At 45.6% G+C, this 16,564-nt stretch overlaps 1 protein-coding gene across 10 annotated transcripts in view; it reads right to left on the bottom strand.

Annotated features, from left to right (window-relative positions):
- Window positions 1-16,564, bottom strand: part of ITPR1 (inositol 1,4,5-trisphosphate receptor type 1) — a 163,755-nt gene that overhangs the window by 70,370 nt on the left and 76,821 nt on the right. For 4 of the 10 annotated variants that reach the window (XM_071756365.1, XM_071756366.1, XM_071756370.1 and 1 more), the window contains 9 exons: window positions 15,046-15,297; window positions 14,383-14,508; window positions 13,516-13,644; window positions 10,929-10,955; window positions 9,868-9,988; window positions 9,068-9,252; window positions 7,681-7,829; window positions 6,602-6,713; window positions 3,508-3,534 (listed from right to left, as the gene is read on the bottom strand). In XM_071756365.1, the coding sequence (XP_071612466.1) occupies window positions 3,508-3,534; window positions 6,602-6,713; window positions 7,681-7,829; window positions 9,068-9,252; window positions 9,868-9,988; window positions 10,929-10,955; window positions 13,516-13,644; window positions 14,383-14,508; window positions 15,046-15,297 (1,128 nt within the window). The remainder of the gene's footprint in view (window positions 1-3,507; window positions 3,535-6,601; window positions 6,714-7,680; window positions 7,830-9,067; window positions 9,253-9,867; window positions 9,989-10,928; window positions 10,956-13,515; window positions 13,645-14,382; window positions 14,509-15,045; window positions 15,298-16,564) is intronic. The other 6 variants (XM_071756367.1, XM_071756368.1, XM_071756371.1 and 3 more) reach the window with 3 other exon arrangements.

The following is a 16,564-nucleotide window of genomic DNA, read 5'->3' as shown; positions in this document are numbered from 1 at the left end:
CAAGGGTTTGATGGACAATGTGCCCTGCCTTGGCCTTTTCTGCCTTCCTTATTACTTGGGGCAGGGAGCTGATGCCAAACCCACCCTGAGCTCCTCAGCTGCTCCAGGGTGTCCCATGGGCACAGGGAGATGGGAGCCCCACCACAAACTGCAATTCAAGCCCTGAGCTTTCCAAGATCAGGACGAGACTCGACCCAGCTGTGCTGTAAGAAAGGCACAATTAAGGTGCAAAATGGTCCAAGATTTCCAATGGTTTGGTTTTCTATCAAAACAAATTGTTTCATCCATCTTCCCAGGAACCTGATTTGGTCTCTATTTTAACACTACACCAAAGGTCCGTACACTTTTGCAAGGAGCCCAAGTGTTTTGGAAATACTGCAAGATGACTCATTTTTTGTGTATCCTGATATCTGTCCCTAGAATTAAAACCTTTAGCATGGATTCTGCCCCAGCAGTGAACACTGCAGATTTTGAAAAACATCTCAGAGAGCTTTAAGATGCTATTGCCATATTTCTGCTAGACCAGGTCCTGGTCCTCAGAGCACAGTAAGAGATGTTGAAACAAACACAGCACTACAGTGCTGCTACTCACAAGTTCTGTCACATCCCTCGTTTCCAACAGAAGGAAAATCCAGATAAATCCCTCAAGAGAAAGCTGGGCTAACAATATTAAATCCTACTACCCTTCCTCTTAAATTCCAGAGCACTTCTCCAGCACTGCAGATGCTCCAGCTCAGCCAGCAAAGGCAGGGGATGCTCAGGTCTCAGCTTCACCATCCTTCCTGTTCTGTGGGGGATTTCCTCCCCTCGAGGTGAATTCCAGCATTATTCACCCAGTTACAAGGGCACTCCCTTTCTGCACTGGTAAAAATGTTAAGGGGGACCAGAACATTGGTTTTCTAGCATGATTCCAGCAAGAAATGCAGGGACCACCTGGCTCTTTTAGCATCTTCCATTATTTGGACCTGCCACACACTGAGATTAACTTTCAGTCAGTACCTAAGATCCATAAATCAAGCTATGTACACAATCACATAAATACCACAAAGGGATGCCACGAGGCAGTCACTTTAATGGAGTTTTACCTTGGGGAAATAAGAAGTATTTCAGCTGATCAGAAAATGTAAGTTGTCACCAGATAAAGGAAGTTAATAACTTTTTAAATGGAGATTTCTCTATTCTTTGCCCTAAATGTTTCCAGCTTCCAGGGCTGGCAAGGGGGGGAAAAAAACCAAGTAAAACCTAGGGTTTCCTTCAAGACTTGACAGGAGTTCAAGTCCTGTGCAAATCCCTTTCTATAACCAGACAGTGCTTGTTGCTGATGGTTATAAACACACCTCCTCCCTCCACACACTTGCTCCACCAAGGAGCAAAGAAGTTCCTCCACTGCAGCCTCCAAACCAAATCCTAAATTGCTCTGCACACTCTGGCTGATTTATTGCTGCAAACACCAGCACATTACAGCCAGAAACTGAAGGGCAAAGACTTTCACATTATGACTTAATTTGCAATTAAACAATTCAAGTTTGTCTGAAGTTTCTCCAGGATAAAATTATAAATATAGATGCTATTCTGGGAAGCTGTAGTGCCACATGAGCCAAGGGATCTAGAGCCTGATGGAAATGTTCATGTGCTACATGAACTTTGCAAACACAGAGCTTGCTGCTGGTACATACTGTGGAGGTACAAGGGGGGAAAAATAAAATCTTGGCTTAAAAACAGAGAAAGAAAAACTGATTACATCAGAGGTTAGACACTACAGCACCTCAGTAGCTTGGTGTGAAGCTTGGAGACACACCTGAGATGTCTCATGCTAACACAGGTCAGAGAAGAAAGTCACAAGGCTAAGACAGGAGAAAATTTCCACTAAGAAGCAGAAGGATGAACACCAGTGAATCCCAGTCCTAGCTGAGGACTGTCTGATGAAGAGCTGCTTGTTGAAGCTGAAAGTGGGGACAGGATCTCAGCCCCTGGGCTGGACCTTCTCCTCCAGCCTGGGGAGTGACCCCCAAGCACAGCCAGAGGATGATGAAGGCATCGAGCTGCAGCATCCCAACCAGGGGGTAGGGTAAAAACAAACCAAAAATCCCACCAAAACTACTTTGCTCTCAAGAGGAATTGTGCTCCTTTCCTCCCCTAAAAGCCCTGCTGAATGGAAGAGACTCTCCACAACCCAGCCTTGGTCCACATGCACAGGTTTTGGTCTACTTTTTTTGACAGATAGTTTGGATTTCAGCTCCATTTCAACAGGCAAGGGCTTCAAATCTCCTTGGTTTTTCAGAATGAAGTTTACCCAGGTGAATCCATCTGATCAACATAAATATTATGAGTTCTACAGAAAGCAAATTTTGCCATGTTTCATTATCTACTCTATTCAATAAAGAGCAGTAACATTTTAAGTGCTTTAAGTGGTTGAATTTTGTTCCAAATAAAAGGTTGGTTTGGGAGTGAATGCAGGAAACAGAGCACGGTGAGGAAAATATTTCTTTTTTTCCTGGTTGAAATACCAAAATAAGGTGGCAGTCAGTCACCTCCTCAGTGATTTGCATACATTTATGCAAAAAGAATCTCAAATTTAGCACCCACATGTGGGGTGTTTTCAGCTTGATGAGGAAGTTGCAGCAGCAGAGACAGCTCAGCTCCCTCCCTCCCTCCACCCTGAGCCCAAACCAGACAAGCTACTTTGCAAACTCCTTAGAAAGCTTAATTTCAGTTGAACTGAAAGTTTTCCCTCAACTATGGCTTTTCCACCTGTGGAACAGCTCCATGCAGCATGAGGACAGCCCAGGCTGCACTGCCAGCTGAAGGCACCTTTCTGAGGGTAGGAAACAGCATCAGAAGTCAGTCAGTTTCACAGGGTTACACCCACCCCATGGCTTTCACAACAAACCTTGGCTAGGAAGCAGCAGGAAGGACAGTGAGATGCTGTGATGAGCTGTGTGACTGTCACCTCTTTTGGCAAAGCCAGCAAACCTGTTCCTGCCCGAGGACACAGCCACACCGTGCACCGGGATGGCTCTCCCTGCTCAGCAAGGGGAGACACCTCTCATCCAGGGTCTCCTCCAGGCTCTTGGCAGCTTCCCCCAACTCCTGTGCATGCCATGAAACCCCAGAGCTTAGGCTTTGCTGAAAGATTTTGTTTACCAGTGATGGGGTAACCACACCTGAGGGGTAAATGCTGACAACAGGCAATGTTCCAGAAGTACTCGGATCTGGTCCCAAGGTCCAGAATGATTCCTGGGATCACCTACTACAGCACCAGGTGATTGTGGACTGCCAGAAATTCTAACTGCTTTTGGACTAATACTCCAAGGAATGATGTATGGAATTAGTTGTGGTAACTATTCCCAGCACAGACACACGGCAGACTGAAAAACTCAGCTCACTCACTGACACAGGCATACGAACCAAAAACTCAGTGCTAAAGAGACAACAGGACAGATCACAGGCCACTCATCAAACAAACACCATAGAAACAACACTGTAGGAAATAAATAAAATTAAGACCTCAGCATTATCCAATTCAATGGTAATCTGCCAGAAAAGAAAGAAGGAGGGGGGAGAATTGAAAGCAAGCGTTAGTAAGAGAAGTTACAAATAAATTTCACGTTAGGATCTTAATAAATCATTTAACACTTTAATGCTGCAAATCCAACCCTGTGAATAGCTGGCAGTCAGCATGAGTAACATCTGCAAGTGCCTGGGATGCAGGGGGTGAGGGAAACAACACTGCTGGAAGCTCCAGGAGCTTGGGAGACAGGATACACCCTGGCTTTGTTCTCGTGCCAAGTGACAAACCACAGGGGCTGCCTGACCTGCAGCCAAGAACTTCACCCTTGGGCATGAGAGTCCTCACCAGTGAGAGCTGAGAGCAGCAGCAGGAATGCAGAGGCTGGCTTTCCAGTTTTGAGAAGAGAAATGGGAGCTTTAAAACACCCAAGTCCTGCGGAACCGAGGCAAAAATCATCTGGTAGGCGCCCAGGAAGACGTGTGTGTGAATGACATGTTTCAGCAAAGGAGAAAACTTGGGTCTAGCCTACACTGTCAATGCAGTGAAGCTTCCTGCCTATCCCAGGGACCACAGTATGCTTCCCATCACAGAGAGAGCCTGAGCGTGTGCCAAGATGAGGAGTCTTGAGCAATATGGGAAACTTGAAGCCTTCCCCCAGGCTTCTGTACATCTGTGCTTTCCCCAGGGTGTCTGCAGGCTGCAGAAGCAGCCCAGCTGTTGAGAACCTCCTTTGCTGAAGGGAGTGGACAACACTGCCTTCTCATCCCCTTGCCCACCTGGAAAAGAGGAGGGGTGCAGGGGCCAGGTGGGTGTGGTGGTGCCGTGGTTATTTGTGAGAGGAAGAGGAGGATCTTTTTATAAATCAGATTGTTCCGGCGGGCACCACACGGTGTGAAATCACACCAGAGCTTCCACAGGGGCTCTGCTGCTGAGCACTGCTTTGAAGTGGCTGCTGGCAGCCCTGTGAACACCCTACCCACCAGCAGCACTGCTGGCCTGAGCCATCCCTGCTCAGCAGAGGAAGATCTGCCACCTCTAAGTACAGAGAGACGTATTTAGAACGGGTGCAAGAGGGATTGTTGGTTGGTTTGTTTGTTTCCCTTCCTTTTTTAAGCTCCGGGATGATTTTAACAACAAAAGGTATTGCCTTTTAAGTGGTGACTAAATACAGTTATATGAGTCATAAGGGAGAATAAATACTACTGCACTTCTCCTAGCCAGACAGCAAAAGCTGTTCTGCTACTACCAGCAGTCTATCTGCAAGCCATCAGCTGCTTTCTCATACTCAGAAATCCACTTCACAGGCAAGTGTATCCCTACCCTGCACTAACTTATCTACTGCTTCCAAAATGTATGCATTTTCTACACTTGGAAGATTTTTAGAATCCCATGGGGTCCTCCATAGCCTGAATGCTGCAAGTTATATGGACTGTATTTTCTAGAAATACTGCTTCAGCTGAGCTGTCCAAATAAAGTTTAAGGAACTCCTGTAAATGAATTCCCATTTAGAAAAATCAGTGGCATACTGCATTTAAAAGGAAAAAAAAATTGTCAGAGCTCTCATTTGGGTTTTGTTGGTGTACAGCATATATAATCCACTTCTGCAGTTCCTGAAGGTGACCTTGGGCAGTCTCTCTTGGCTGTTATCAAGAGGAGGGTGCACACTCCTGTGCTAAAATGTAAGGAAAAAAAAAAATCTATGATCCCACTTAATCTTCCCCATCCCCAGCACTGGGCAATAGGAACCCTCAGCACTCCTTCAGAAGGATCACCTGGCCCAGCTCCCTCCTGCAGGTCACAACTGGTCCCTTTCCAGACTGTCCTGTATCACAGATATCTCCATAAGAGAGCTTGAGGAGAGGACAGGAGAGCTCCACAGGGCTCCAGCTCCTGCTCTCACAACCCAGCACATGGTGCTGCTTCCTCAGCAGGACAGGATGTGCTCAGTGTTCAGCTGAAAGGAGCAGTTGCTGCCCATCCCTCCCTACCCTGCTCCCTGCTCCTCCCACATGCATACCCTCCTTTCTTGCAGCTGATGTGGGCATGGCCCCTAAACCACACAGTTTATGCTAAAAAGTCATTTTTCAGCTAAAACTGAAAATAAAGATGCTGATGTAGGAAACTGGAGGTCTGGAGGCAGGAGGTGGCCAGGCACCTCAGTGATGCTACAGGTTCCTCTGCCTCCAGAGCATCTCTCTCCCTCGCAGCCACAGCAACACATTATTATTGTTAGGAAACTGCCTGACCTCTGAAAGCTTTTGCCTTTCTGTGCTGTGAATCTAGCACACTGCAACAACTTCAAACCCCACTGCAAGTGAGAATTGGACAGGAGAGACCATCTGCTCCCAGGCATGGGCACCCACGAGCATCCTCCCACACCACTGCCAGCTCCCAATTGGTCTGGAGCAGGTTGACTGGGGGGGTTCATTGCTCTGTGTCCTGCCCTGTGTAGCATGGTCACACCCTAGGGGGGCTGAGAAATGCATGATTAGTTGGACTAGGATTTTTGGATTGCTGGTAGGAATACCTAGATACACAAATATATGTGCATATACGTTCACTCTTGTGGTGCAAACAGAGAATAGGGCTGTACCTACAGAAAAATATTCTTCTCAATAAGACAAATGAGTTTTATGTAGGAAAAGGAAATAAAAAAAATATATGGCTGGCTGTACAAACAGTTTCCATCTCTAATTCACAACAAGATAACTCAGATGTACATAAATTAAAATTAAATTACAGAATATCCTCTTGTTGCAAGGTTATGTGACCTGTTGGAAAGTCACCTAGGCCAAAACAGCAGATAAAGAGGTTATATCCTTCATAAAGAAATGAGATACTTCTACAGTGCCAGCAACTGCAGGATTTAGACTTAAACTTGTGAGTCTAAAGTAAAAATGCAACAGAAACAAGCTTACCTTTCAAATTGTGTTTGAAGGTATTAGTTGACTAAAACTGTTTTGTTCCTGATCCAGTACAGAAGTGCTTACACATACAAAACAGAGCTTGAAAGAGCAAGAATTTTATTTTCCTTTACTGAATAGCAGAGACAGTGTTTAAGACAGAATGATGAACTGTAAATTACATTACCTTTTCTCCATAGCCTCTGTCTTTGGTCATCATTTCCCTGAGGGTCTGTAATACTTTAATACATAGTTTCTCCTCGTTCTCCTCTAGCAGCTGCTTAGTATGCTTTATTAACCTGAAAATAACCAACCAACCATGGCTCCTTTTAGTACTACCAGTCTAAAAAATGGGATATTAATATACACATGACTTTCTTACTTGATTGGGTTAAGATGCAAACGAGTTTTGTTATCAGACAACCACTACACAACCATTTTAGGATTATTCTCTCAAGAGCAACATTTAACCAGGTACCCCAGGCTTTGGTGAAGGGAAGTGCATCCCCTGGCAGGGGACAGGCAGCTAAAACCCCCTGACTACAGCAGAAAGGAACCAGGGGGAGGAGCAGAGGGATTTAGGATTTGCTGGCCCTCCAGAACAAACACTTTCATATTAAGAAAATTATTCCACATAACTGCTTTGTTAAAAAACATACTGAGAGTCCTGGGGAGAGCTCTTAGAAATCCACCTGACCCAGAATTTGTTTGTAACTCTGGTACACAGTTTCCAGAATCTCTCTATATAATCCACCCCTCCAGGAGGTGATCTGAGAAGCTGGATTCTGCTCTGAATTGCCCCAAAACAGCCTTGCAACCTTTCCTTTCCTTCTCTCCACATCTGGACTGCATCCACCTTGGGTGAGGCACATGGGAACGACCCATTCTGACATGCTTGCCCAGCACAAAGTCCTACAAGTTCAAGTACCTTGCAGACATTCCCAGGCTTGAAGGCAGGGAGAGAACAACATTGACCAGCTCAAAGTTTTTTACTACCGTTCACAACACTGCACCAAATACAGAAAATTTCAAGCCCTGGCTGTGAGCCTATCAAGCAGTCTCTCCCCACCCCTCAAGAACTTTTGTGGGGCTTTTTCCCCCTCCCTCCAAGGACAAATTGTACCTACCACACCACAAGACACTGCACCTATTTCAAAGCATATAAAATATTTACAAAGCTGGGCGGGAGGGCAGGGGAAAAGCGGGGAGAGAAAGCAAAACATTAAAAATGCCCCTCCCGAGAAGTCAGACTTGGAAACAACTTACTTGCAAATGAAACCTCCACTTTCACATTTCCTCCTGGCATCTGTGTTCTCTGGGAAGAGCAGCTCAGGCCTGTGCAGCACATCCACCAGCACAGACAGCTCTGCCTGGACCAGAGGGCGGAGGCGATCCTCGAGAGCTGACACGATGTCCTGCAACATAACCACAGCAAGACTTTAAACAAGCAGGGAACACATCTACATTTATCAGCAAATCCATTTCAAAACCTGCCAGAGAGGGACAGGACAGTGAGGTTTTGTCCTGCTTGGCTGGACTAGATGGAAGACTGCAGAACTTGGTCAGAGAAGACGCTTGGTTCTGGTTTTTAATGGTAGTTCTTAAAACAGAAGCCCTGATTTTCCAGGTGCTCTTGTTGACAGAGAAAAATGCAGATTCACAGCTGCACTGAAACTCTGTGATAAAGATCAGGCTATTCATGCTTACACAAGCTGACAAAAAAGTGCTACCATTAAAATTATGCAAAATTAAAATTATTCCCCTTTTCCTCAATATTTCGAAAGCTGTAGCTACCCTAAAAATGAAACAGTATTTATCTTAATACTTAAATAAGCAGCAAATATTGAGATAACTATGAAGCCAGAGAGAAAGTTTAATCAAATTGAAATGGACAACTAGACAGGAATGGATAAAGAGGGAGAAACTGTTTCAGTGAGAGTGGGCTGGGCAGTGTTTCCATGTTAATATAAGTTTACAGAACTGTTTGCCAGAAAAAGCTTTTGACCAGAGAATGAGTCTTTGAAAGCTAAAGGCTTCATGAAAGATGATGAATTTCATTTGGTATAAAAAAGGCCTGATTAAACTCTCTGCAGATCTGAACACAGAATACAACCATAACACACCAACCCTTATTACTAGCACAAAGCATTAAGTTTAAATATTCCTTTTAGCAAAACCAGCCTGGGACTGCACACGTTTTGCTTCATCAGGGAGTGACTGTGACTGCCAGTGGTTCAGAAGGAAGGGATACATCTCTAGTTTAAGCTCTGTCATGGTTTCCAGGCAGGGCAGTGGCACCTGCTGAGAGTTTCAGTGTACAAGGACCAAAGCACTGGAGGGGTTTGGAAGGCTATGATGGTCAAAAAGCCCTCTCTTACCAAATCAATATCACCAGTGACTTCAAGTATCCCTACCTTCAAATATCAGCATCTCCTGGGATGAGTACTTCCCAACCCAGGAGCTGTGCACATTGCCTCGATCCAACGGTTTATATTTGATTTTATATACACTACCATTATATTCTGCATCTGCTAACTTGATTCCCATGTGACATTTTGACTAATTAATTCCCAGATGTCTTTCTGCTTGGTAACTGCCTCCTTTTGGGGTGGGCCTGGGCCCACCAGAGGAGGCAGAGGTGCTGTGCAGTCACCTGCAATCTCTCAATGATGTTTCTGTAGTCCCTGGAGGCAGCGAGCACCGAGTCCCTGCGGGCAGCATTCCTTGCTGTCATCCTCCAGTTCATTGCAGTCTTCTGGACAATGTTGTGAGATTTCAGGAAGAGATTGTTGACCTGACTGTCCAAGTCAACAGGAATTGCAATCGCACGGCTCTTTGCTGCAACAAGAAAAGTTGGTAAGAGTTGACTCCTCCAGTCTGTGTGTTACTACAACGCAAGGACAAGAGGACCTCTACTTGTAGCTTCTCCTACAACCCCCATGGGCACCAAACAACGTGTGGTCCCTGTGCAATGGGTCAGACTTCTGTGTTTAAAGGCTTTCCTGTCTTTGAGCTGTTTACTGTCATTAAAACGTGGTGGCAGGAATCTGTCCTTACACACACACATTGCCAGCATCTCCTGCTGAGGCACATGTACACCTCTCCCACTAAATTTGGCCTCAATATCCAGTACAAATTGCTCTTCTCACTACTAGAAGTGGAGCAAATTACTGGGAGGAGTGGCACAAAACTATTTCCCTGCTGCAGATCAACAGGAGTGCAGAGTTTTGAGGTTAAACAGAGAAAGCTCTTCAGGTTACAGTGACAACACCTATTGCTCAACCCTGACAATACATCAACCCAGCTCTGGTTCTGGGCCCCAGCTCTGAGTTAGCTGCAAGCACCACCTGCAGGGAATGAACTGCACTTGGTTTTTGGAAGGATAACACGGAAGCAGCAAATGCTGGATGACCAAGTTTGCAGCAGTTAGCCCTGGTTACACCCATCTCTTACCTACATCTGAGAGGACCCGAATGCAGCTTTCCACAGAAGCCTTTTGGCTGGGCATCAGCCAGTTGCAGTGGTACACCCTGAACACCCCCTGCAGCAGCTGCACAAACACGGGCTGACGAGTCTGGAACACAGGGTTAAAGAAGAAAAAAAAAAATAAATCAAGCTCATGGGGTCACACCGAGAATGATCAGCATCAGCCTGAGGTAACAGCAGTTCCCAGGGCTCTCTGCACACCAGGACATTTCTAACACTGCTCTGCATCCACTCACCAGGCAGCCTGGTGCTGGAGCCAGCCTATCAGCCACACAATCAGCAGCTGAATGGGAAGGGTGGGAAGGAAGGCTGGGATGGAAATACTAAGCAGACAGTTTCTAAAGCTTGAAGCCTCAAGTAATTGAAGCCTGACTAAGCAGAGGAAATAAGCAGTCATCTTCATCTGTTTAATCAGAGCTATCAGCAAACCTGGCACACGGGGATTCTTCTTCCAGCCTTGACCAGGAGCTGACTCAGTAGTCCCAGCTGGGACTCTGCTCTTGGCTAAAGGGCAGTAGAGCTCCAGAGTTGAAAACTCATCACTTCGAGTCTTATTAGCTGCTATTTAATTTACTGCAGAAACCAGCTGTGTGTTTGTTGCTTCAAACACAGGTAGTAGTTAGTGGTAAGCACCAGAGCTGCTGTGGATCAGCCAGAAGTCAGGTGTGGTTGGAAGCCCCACAGGTTGCAAGGTGATTTTCTACTGCAGATGGGTGAGGTGCTCACACACACACACACACACACACACACACACACACACACACACACACACACACACCTCTGCTCTTTCATCTTTGCAACATCCCAGAAACATAGACAAAACCTCCCTGTTAGGCCTTGTACAGTAATTAGAACAAAACATCATTTTACCTGCAGAGATAAGGGTATTTTAAATATTCCAAATGAAGCTACACCAAGAGGGAATGCCCCGTGTCACTGTGCCTACTAGCTATGTACTCTATCTATCAACTCAGTGAACTACACCACAGTGAAAAGCCCACAAGACTCAGGAACTACTGAGAAAATACCTCTTTTATTTTGGTCAAGATTAACACCTGTTTGTAAGAAAAAAGTGGAGTTAGACGAAAAAGCCAAACTTATCAGATAATTAAATTTATTAGATCAATTCATCACATAACACCATTAGTAAATAAACAAAAGGAGAAGCAAAATTCAAGAAACAAAAATTACTCAGCAGCCAATAGCTATTATCCTTTCTAGAAATAAGCCAAACACCAAAAACATGGCAGGCCAGAGAATTCTCCAAGGGCACTGAAAATACCTTCACTTTTGGATTTCAGCCACCCACGTATTCCTTTCAGTTCATGTTTAAAGGCTCTTTGGTCTTAAAAAGCTTCAAAGACATTTGCTTAAACTAGGTCCATAAATCAAATAAGAAATTTACTCCATGTTCACCTTGCCTCCAACTCCAATTCTGAGGAAAAGCCTTGGGCAGCAGCACCCTTTGGAGGCCAAACAGGCTTAACAGTGCTTGGTAAAGAGGAAAAGTTTTGGAAAGCTGTTCTTTGGAAAGACATATTTATGTTCTCCTAATTTCATATTATTTGAACTGCCTGACAGCTGCACAAGGTGTTCCTTGCACAAGCAAAGCTGGTCCTGACTCAAAGGAGGTACAATTGAGCAGAACAAGCCCTAACATGAAAAATCATGAGCCAAGAGGAGGCTCACTTGGGAAGAAAGGAGATGACAAGGTGCAGCAGGAAGGACAGGGAGGGACTGAATCTGAAGGAATCAGAAAGGAGAGGGGCAGCAGCCCCTTGCCTTGGGACACAGTGGCACCAGAATGCCCAGCAGCAGCTCAGATGGGAGGGAAAAACCCCACCCAAAGGAGAGATGCTCAGAGCCAGGGGTCCCATGGGCTGTGCTTCTCCAAGGGGAGATCCCTGCGTCATGGGCAAGAGCCTTGGCAGGCAGAAAAAGGGGGAGGAATAGAACTTTTAACTTAAAGATGTACAGGAAAGATGAATCTGGGATAAAACAGAGCTATCAACTGTGACAGGAAAAGAAGGGTGAAAGAGGTTACTTCATCCTGCTAATACAAAGGGAATAGTTGAGAAACTAAAGAAAAGCTGCTGACAAATAAAATCAACAGATGGCTAAAATATGATGGTAAGGAAGTGTATTCAAGTGCTGTACGCTCAGAGATGACAATTACAAGCATGACAGAGAAGGGAGAAGGGCAGGGCCCTGGGGCAGCACAAGGCTAACTTGATCCCAGTTTCTCATTTGATTTTGATGAAGTCTTGACACACTGGCACTGAGGCTGACACCACAGCAGGGCCTGACATTTTGATGTCACACGAGAAGCAAGTGCTGGACTGCTCTGGGTGGGGTGAGTCAGGCAGAACCCTCCTCTGTCTGAGGATGGAAGGCTCTCCAAGGCCATGAGAAGCAAGGCTGTGCTGAGTTCTCAGCAGTTGGTAGGATCAGGCTGGCCCCTGGTCACCCAGACAGGGCTCATATACACCCTGACACAAGGCAGGCAGACTGGCAGCCCCAGAGACGCAGTGAGGCAATGGGGGAAAAGCAGCAGCACCCCAGCACTGCAGCCCCCAGGCACCACCCCATGATTTCCATGAGTTCTTTTGATGAGGCACTGAAACATCAGCTTTCCAGATGCCCTTTATGGCCACTTTTGGGAAGCAGATGTCTCCTCACCTGCCACCAGTTGCACCCAATTACAAACCTGGAGTTTGCCCTGCGAACATCTGCCTTTGGCTTCATGAGGTTGCATCAAGTTGCAACAGCTACCAAGTTCTGACAGACCTGCCAGGCACCTGACCACTCCACCCACACTCCTCCCCAAAAGTTATTTATGAACACATGAACGATGTTATCTTTGTGCTGAAACACAAATATTAGGGCAATATCCTGACACTGCTCTTCTGCAGTGGAAATCTCCTACCTGCTGCCACTGCACAAGTGTTTCAAGCTCCTCCACAATTCCCCAGCTTTTGAACAAGACAAAAACTACTTCATGAAACACACAAGAGTTTTTGGCAGTGTTTGGGTTTGAAAGGAAATTAGAATGTTCCAATAAAAATGTGCTTTCTTTAAGCAATCACCTTTGCACCTTCTGAAATGGAACACCCTCCCCTTCTGCCTGGAAAGCCTGCCACCAAAATCTATCTTATTTCTTCACAGCACTCTGAAGAACTCCTTGCTGCCATGCTACTGCTTTCCCACTGCTGGAGAGCTGGCATGCCAAGCTGTCACTGGGAAAAATTGCATGTTTGGGCTCTTACACCTGCCCACAGCATCCTGTACTCTGACCTCAGGCTGCAAAGAGAAAACCAGATCCAAAGAAACTGTATCCAGAAGACCCATGTCATCTGGGGAGTAAGACAGAGTGGAAGCTGCTAATGAAGGGACATGACACTTCAGTTTCCCTAGAAAAAAACTGTACCATGATCTAGAAATCTTTCCACTTTTACAGCAAAAGGAAATCCTGGTCACAAAGAATACGTCTGCTCCCCCGTGACAAAACACCTCTACTTGTGCTGCTTTTTAACTGGTAAATGGAAACAAAGTGGAATGAAAACAGTCATATTTACAGCAGATTTTTTACTTCTCTGTCTCTGTGCATTTCCCTACCTGCAAAGTAGTGCTCTGATCAGAGAAGGGGGAGCTGAAGAAAGTGGTGACAATGCTCATCACTATTTCTGTAACATACTTCTCCAGGATGGAGTCAGCATGCTTCCTGTCACTGGTGTTGTTACAAGCCTGCAAGAAATTCATTCTTAGGTCAGAAACAGCTCAACCAAGGCAGATTAGTAAGTGTTACAGACTGGAATTTTTGATTTCACACTGTTCTGGGCAAAGCAATTCCCTGCCACAACAATACTTGTGACACTTGGGCTGCTGGATGTCCAGCACACACACAAGCAGAAGCCCAGCACAGTTACTGTTTTCCTCTGCTGGCATATGGCATGTTTAGGAGGAAAGGAAAAAAACCCCAGAGTGCCTCAGAGGAAAGAAAGTAGGGAAGGGGGGGCTGAGGTGTAATGCTTTCGTATGGGGAAATACTTGGAATCCCAGGCAAAAAGCCACATGGCCAAACAAATGCCAAGCTTGGAAAAAATTTGTCCTGACCTGCCAAAAATTGTTGACTATTGCTTGGGAAGGAGCTGACTGCTCTGGCCAGAAAGAGCAAGCCAGGTGGCAGAACAGAAGAAGGCGTTAGACAAAAGAGCAGGGCGTGGGGCTTTGCTGAGTTTTCTTGGGGTTTGGGTTGTTTGGGTTTTTTTTCCTCTTGAAAAGGAAAATATTAATGTGTTCCATGGAATATGACTAATGAAATCCACAGACACAGGGAAAAGACATATATAAATTTGAAGGAACACAGTATTTTGGGTACTTATTGCCCTGTTGCACTGTTATGTCTTAATTTTCCTACTCTGTACTATTAAAAAAGTTCATTTAAGCTTTATTAATTCTGTGCCTAGATGCCAAAATCATTACCCGACAGATGTCAACCAAGAAGTTCTCAAACAGCTTCCACATATGATTACTTGTGTAAATCTCTTTCATTTCTACTTCTGTGTCCACATAGCAATGATTCAAGAAGTTGATGTATGCAATTTTGACCTAAAAGTAGAGGGGGAAAAAAATTGCTGTTAAAAAACCTGAATGGCATTATGAATGAATATACTGTCACATTAGAACAGCTATATAAATAATGTGTAATTCTACCTCTTCCTTTTATTTAATCACTGGTGAAATTTAATGCCATGAATAGCAAGACACCATCCAATAAAAAAACACAAGGATTACTGTAGACAAAACGTCAGCATAATAATAATTTCCAGTTCTGCAGAACCATCTGTTCAAGGTTAGCAGCATACTCCATAAACCCCTCTGCCTCAAGAACCCTATAAAACAAGCATGTACAGTATCACAGCCCCGTTTTAAGGGCAAGGAAAGAAGCATAAAAGGATTTAACTTAACCAACCAGATGCAGTGGGGTTGCTGACAGCAAAACCAGGGAAGGAATCCAGTTACCCAGCTCACTGTCCACCTGCACCAGGACCTTTCCCAGCTCAGACTCAGCAGTACCAAAGCTCTCTCACCCCAACCCAGAACGTTTCAAATAGATAGAGGCCAGTGCCTCCAAGCAGCCCTCACCTCAGGTATGCAATCCTCATGGGTTACTACCCTAACAATGTCATCCAGGGGAAGGAGGGAGTTGCATTTTATTTCTGTGTAGACGTTTTTGCCTTCTGTGCAGACAGCAAGCAGCTCTACTAAGTGGATGTGGTACATCAGGGGGCTGTTTTCATCCATCCGATCCCTCTCTGATCTCATCATTTGCACCAAAGTCTGGAAGGAGGCTCTGTCGTTGTAAAACACCAGGACATCTTCTCCTGAGTTCACCAGCTACCGAGAAAGAAAAATATTCCATCAGCAGATCAAAGCCCAGGCATCTCCCTGCAGCATCCCCCCCTGGGCTGTTCCACTGCAAACCCCAATTAGCTTCTCTTTAGACACATAAAAGGAGTGCAGCCCACCAAGTCAGCTGGGCATTCCTCTTGCCCTCCCTTCGTGGGATCCAGGGCTGGAGTATGACATTTTCTCTTAAAGAATTTACCACTTCTGAACTGCTGCAGAACTTCAAAGCCAGCCCCACTGACTGCTTAGACAGAAGTTGTGCCAAGAAGCTTGTGACTTTCCATTGTGCTTTTTTATTCCCCGTACGTTGCCTCAGCTGACTCCTCAGCCCCTGCAGCCACCCCCTTTGGTTCAGAGGAAGGGAAGGCCCCAGGGCCCCGCCGGATGGGAGGACTGCAGGGTTCAGCCATTCCACCCTTCTGAACAAACACCATCAATTTTCCAAGGCTACCAAGTGACACGTTAAGTCACACACTGGAGATTTCTATTGGCTTCATGTCTGGGACCTGGATGGCCGTGTCTCCAGAGCAGCTCTGCCCTCCTGTGACTCTGGGAAAGGAAGGGGAATGAGCAAACAGAGACCTGCTCCAGGCTGGGTGCTTCTGAGGATGGAGCTGGAGGGATTTGGGACCATCCTCCCACAAGGTTTGTGACAAACAGCTAAATAAAAAAAAAGCAACCCCTTCTTCTCAAGCAGCTGCTGACCCCTGTGGAAGCTGCCTGCTTGCTTGCACCTTGCAAACTTGACTCCATGTTGAGAAACTCACAAAAAAACCCCATTTCTGAACTCCGAAATAGTGTACCCAAAGATCAGTCTCCCAAGATTGACACAGCAAAGCCAGAGCCTGACAAATCTGATCCTTGGGCTCCCCCTGCTGAGGAGGCCAATAAATAATCCCATCAGGCGTGCACATATGTTGTTAAACACTGAGTGAAATATCCACCTTAAAAGGATTTATTCACCCTTCTCTCCTCCCTCCCTTCTATCCCGACACCCCAGTTTATGAACCTAAATTTCTGAAGACCCTCAGACTTAGACAGCTGAATGTGTAAGGTCTTGGTAAGATAAGAAATTCCCATCAAAATACTATCGTGGTAACATTTTCCTTCTGCATAAGTGGCCGTGAAACTATTTCTCTTCTGGGCAGTTTTGCTAGAGAAAGGCACCCTTGTTTCAATAAGCTCACCCACGGGTTGCTGTGTGCAAGCCTGGAAAGTCACTTTTGGGTATCAGTAACAAGTGATCACTCGTTAC

The sequence above is a fragment of the Heliangelus exortis genome, chromosome 12 (assembly GCF_036169615.1).
Source record: "Heliangelus exortis chromosome 12, bHelExo1.hap1, whole genome shotgun sequence".
NCBI classification, from domain to species: Eukaryota; Metazoa; Chordata; class Aves; order Apodiformes; family Trochilidae; genus Heliangelus; species Heliangelus exortis.
The sequence above is the reverse complement of the archived record's forward strand: the minus strand, read 5'-3'. Positions and strand labels throughout refer to the sequence as shown.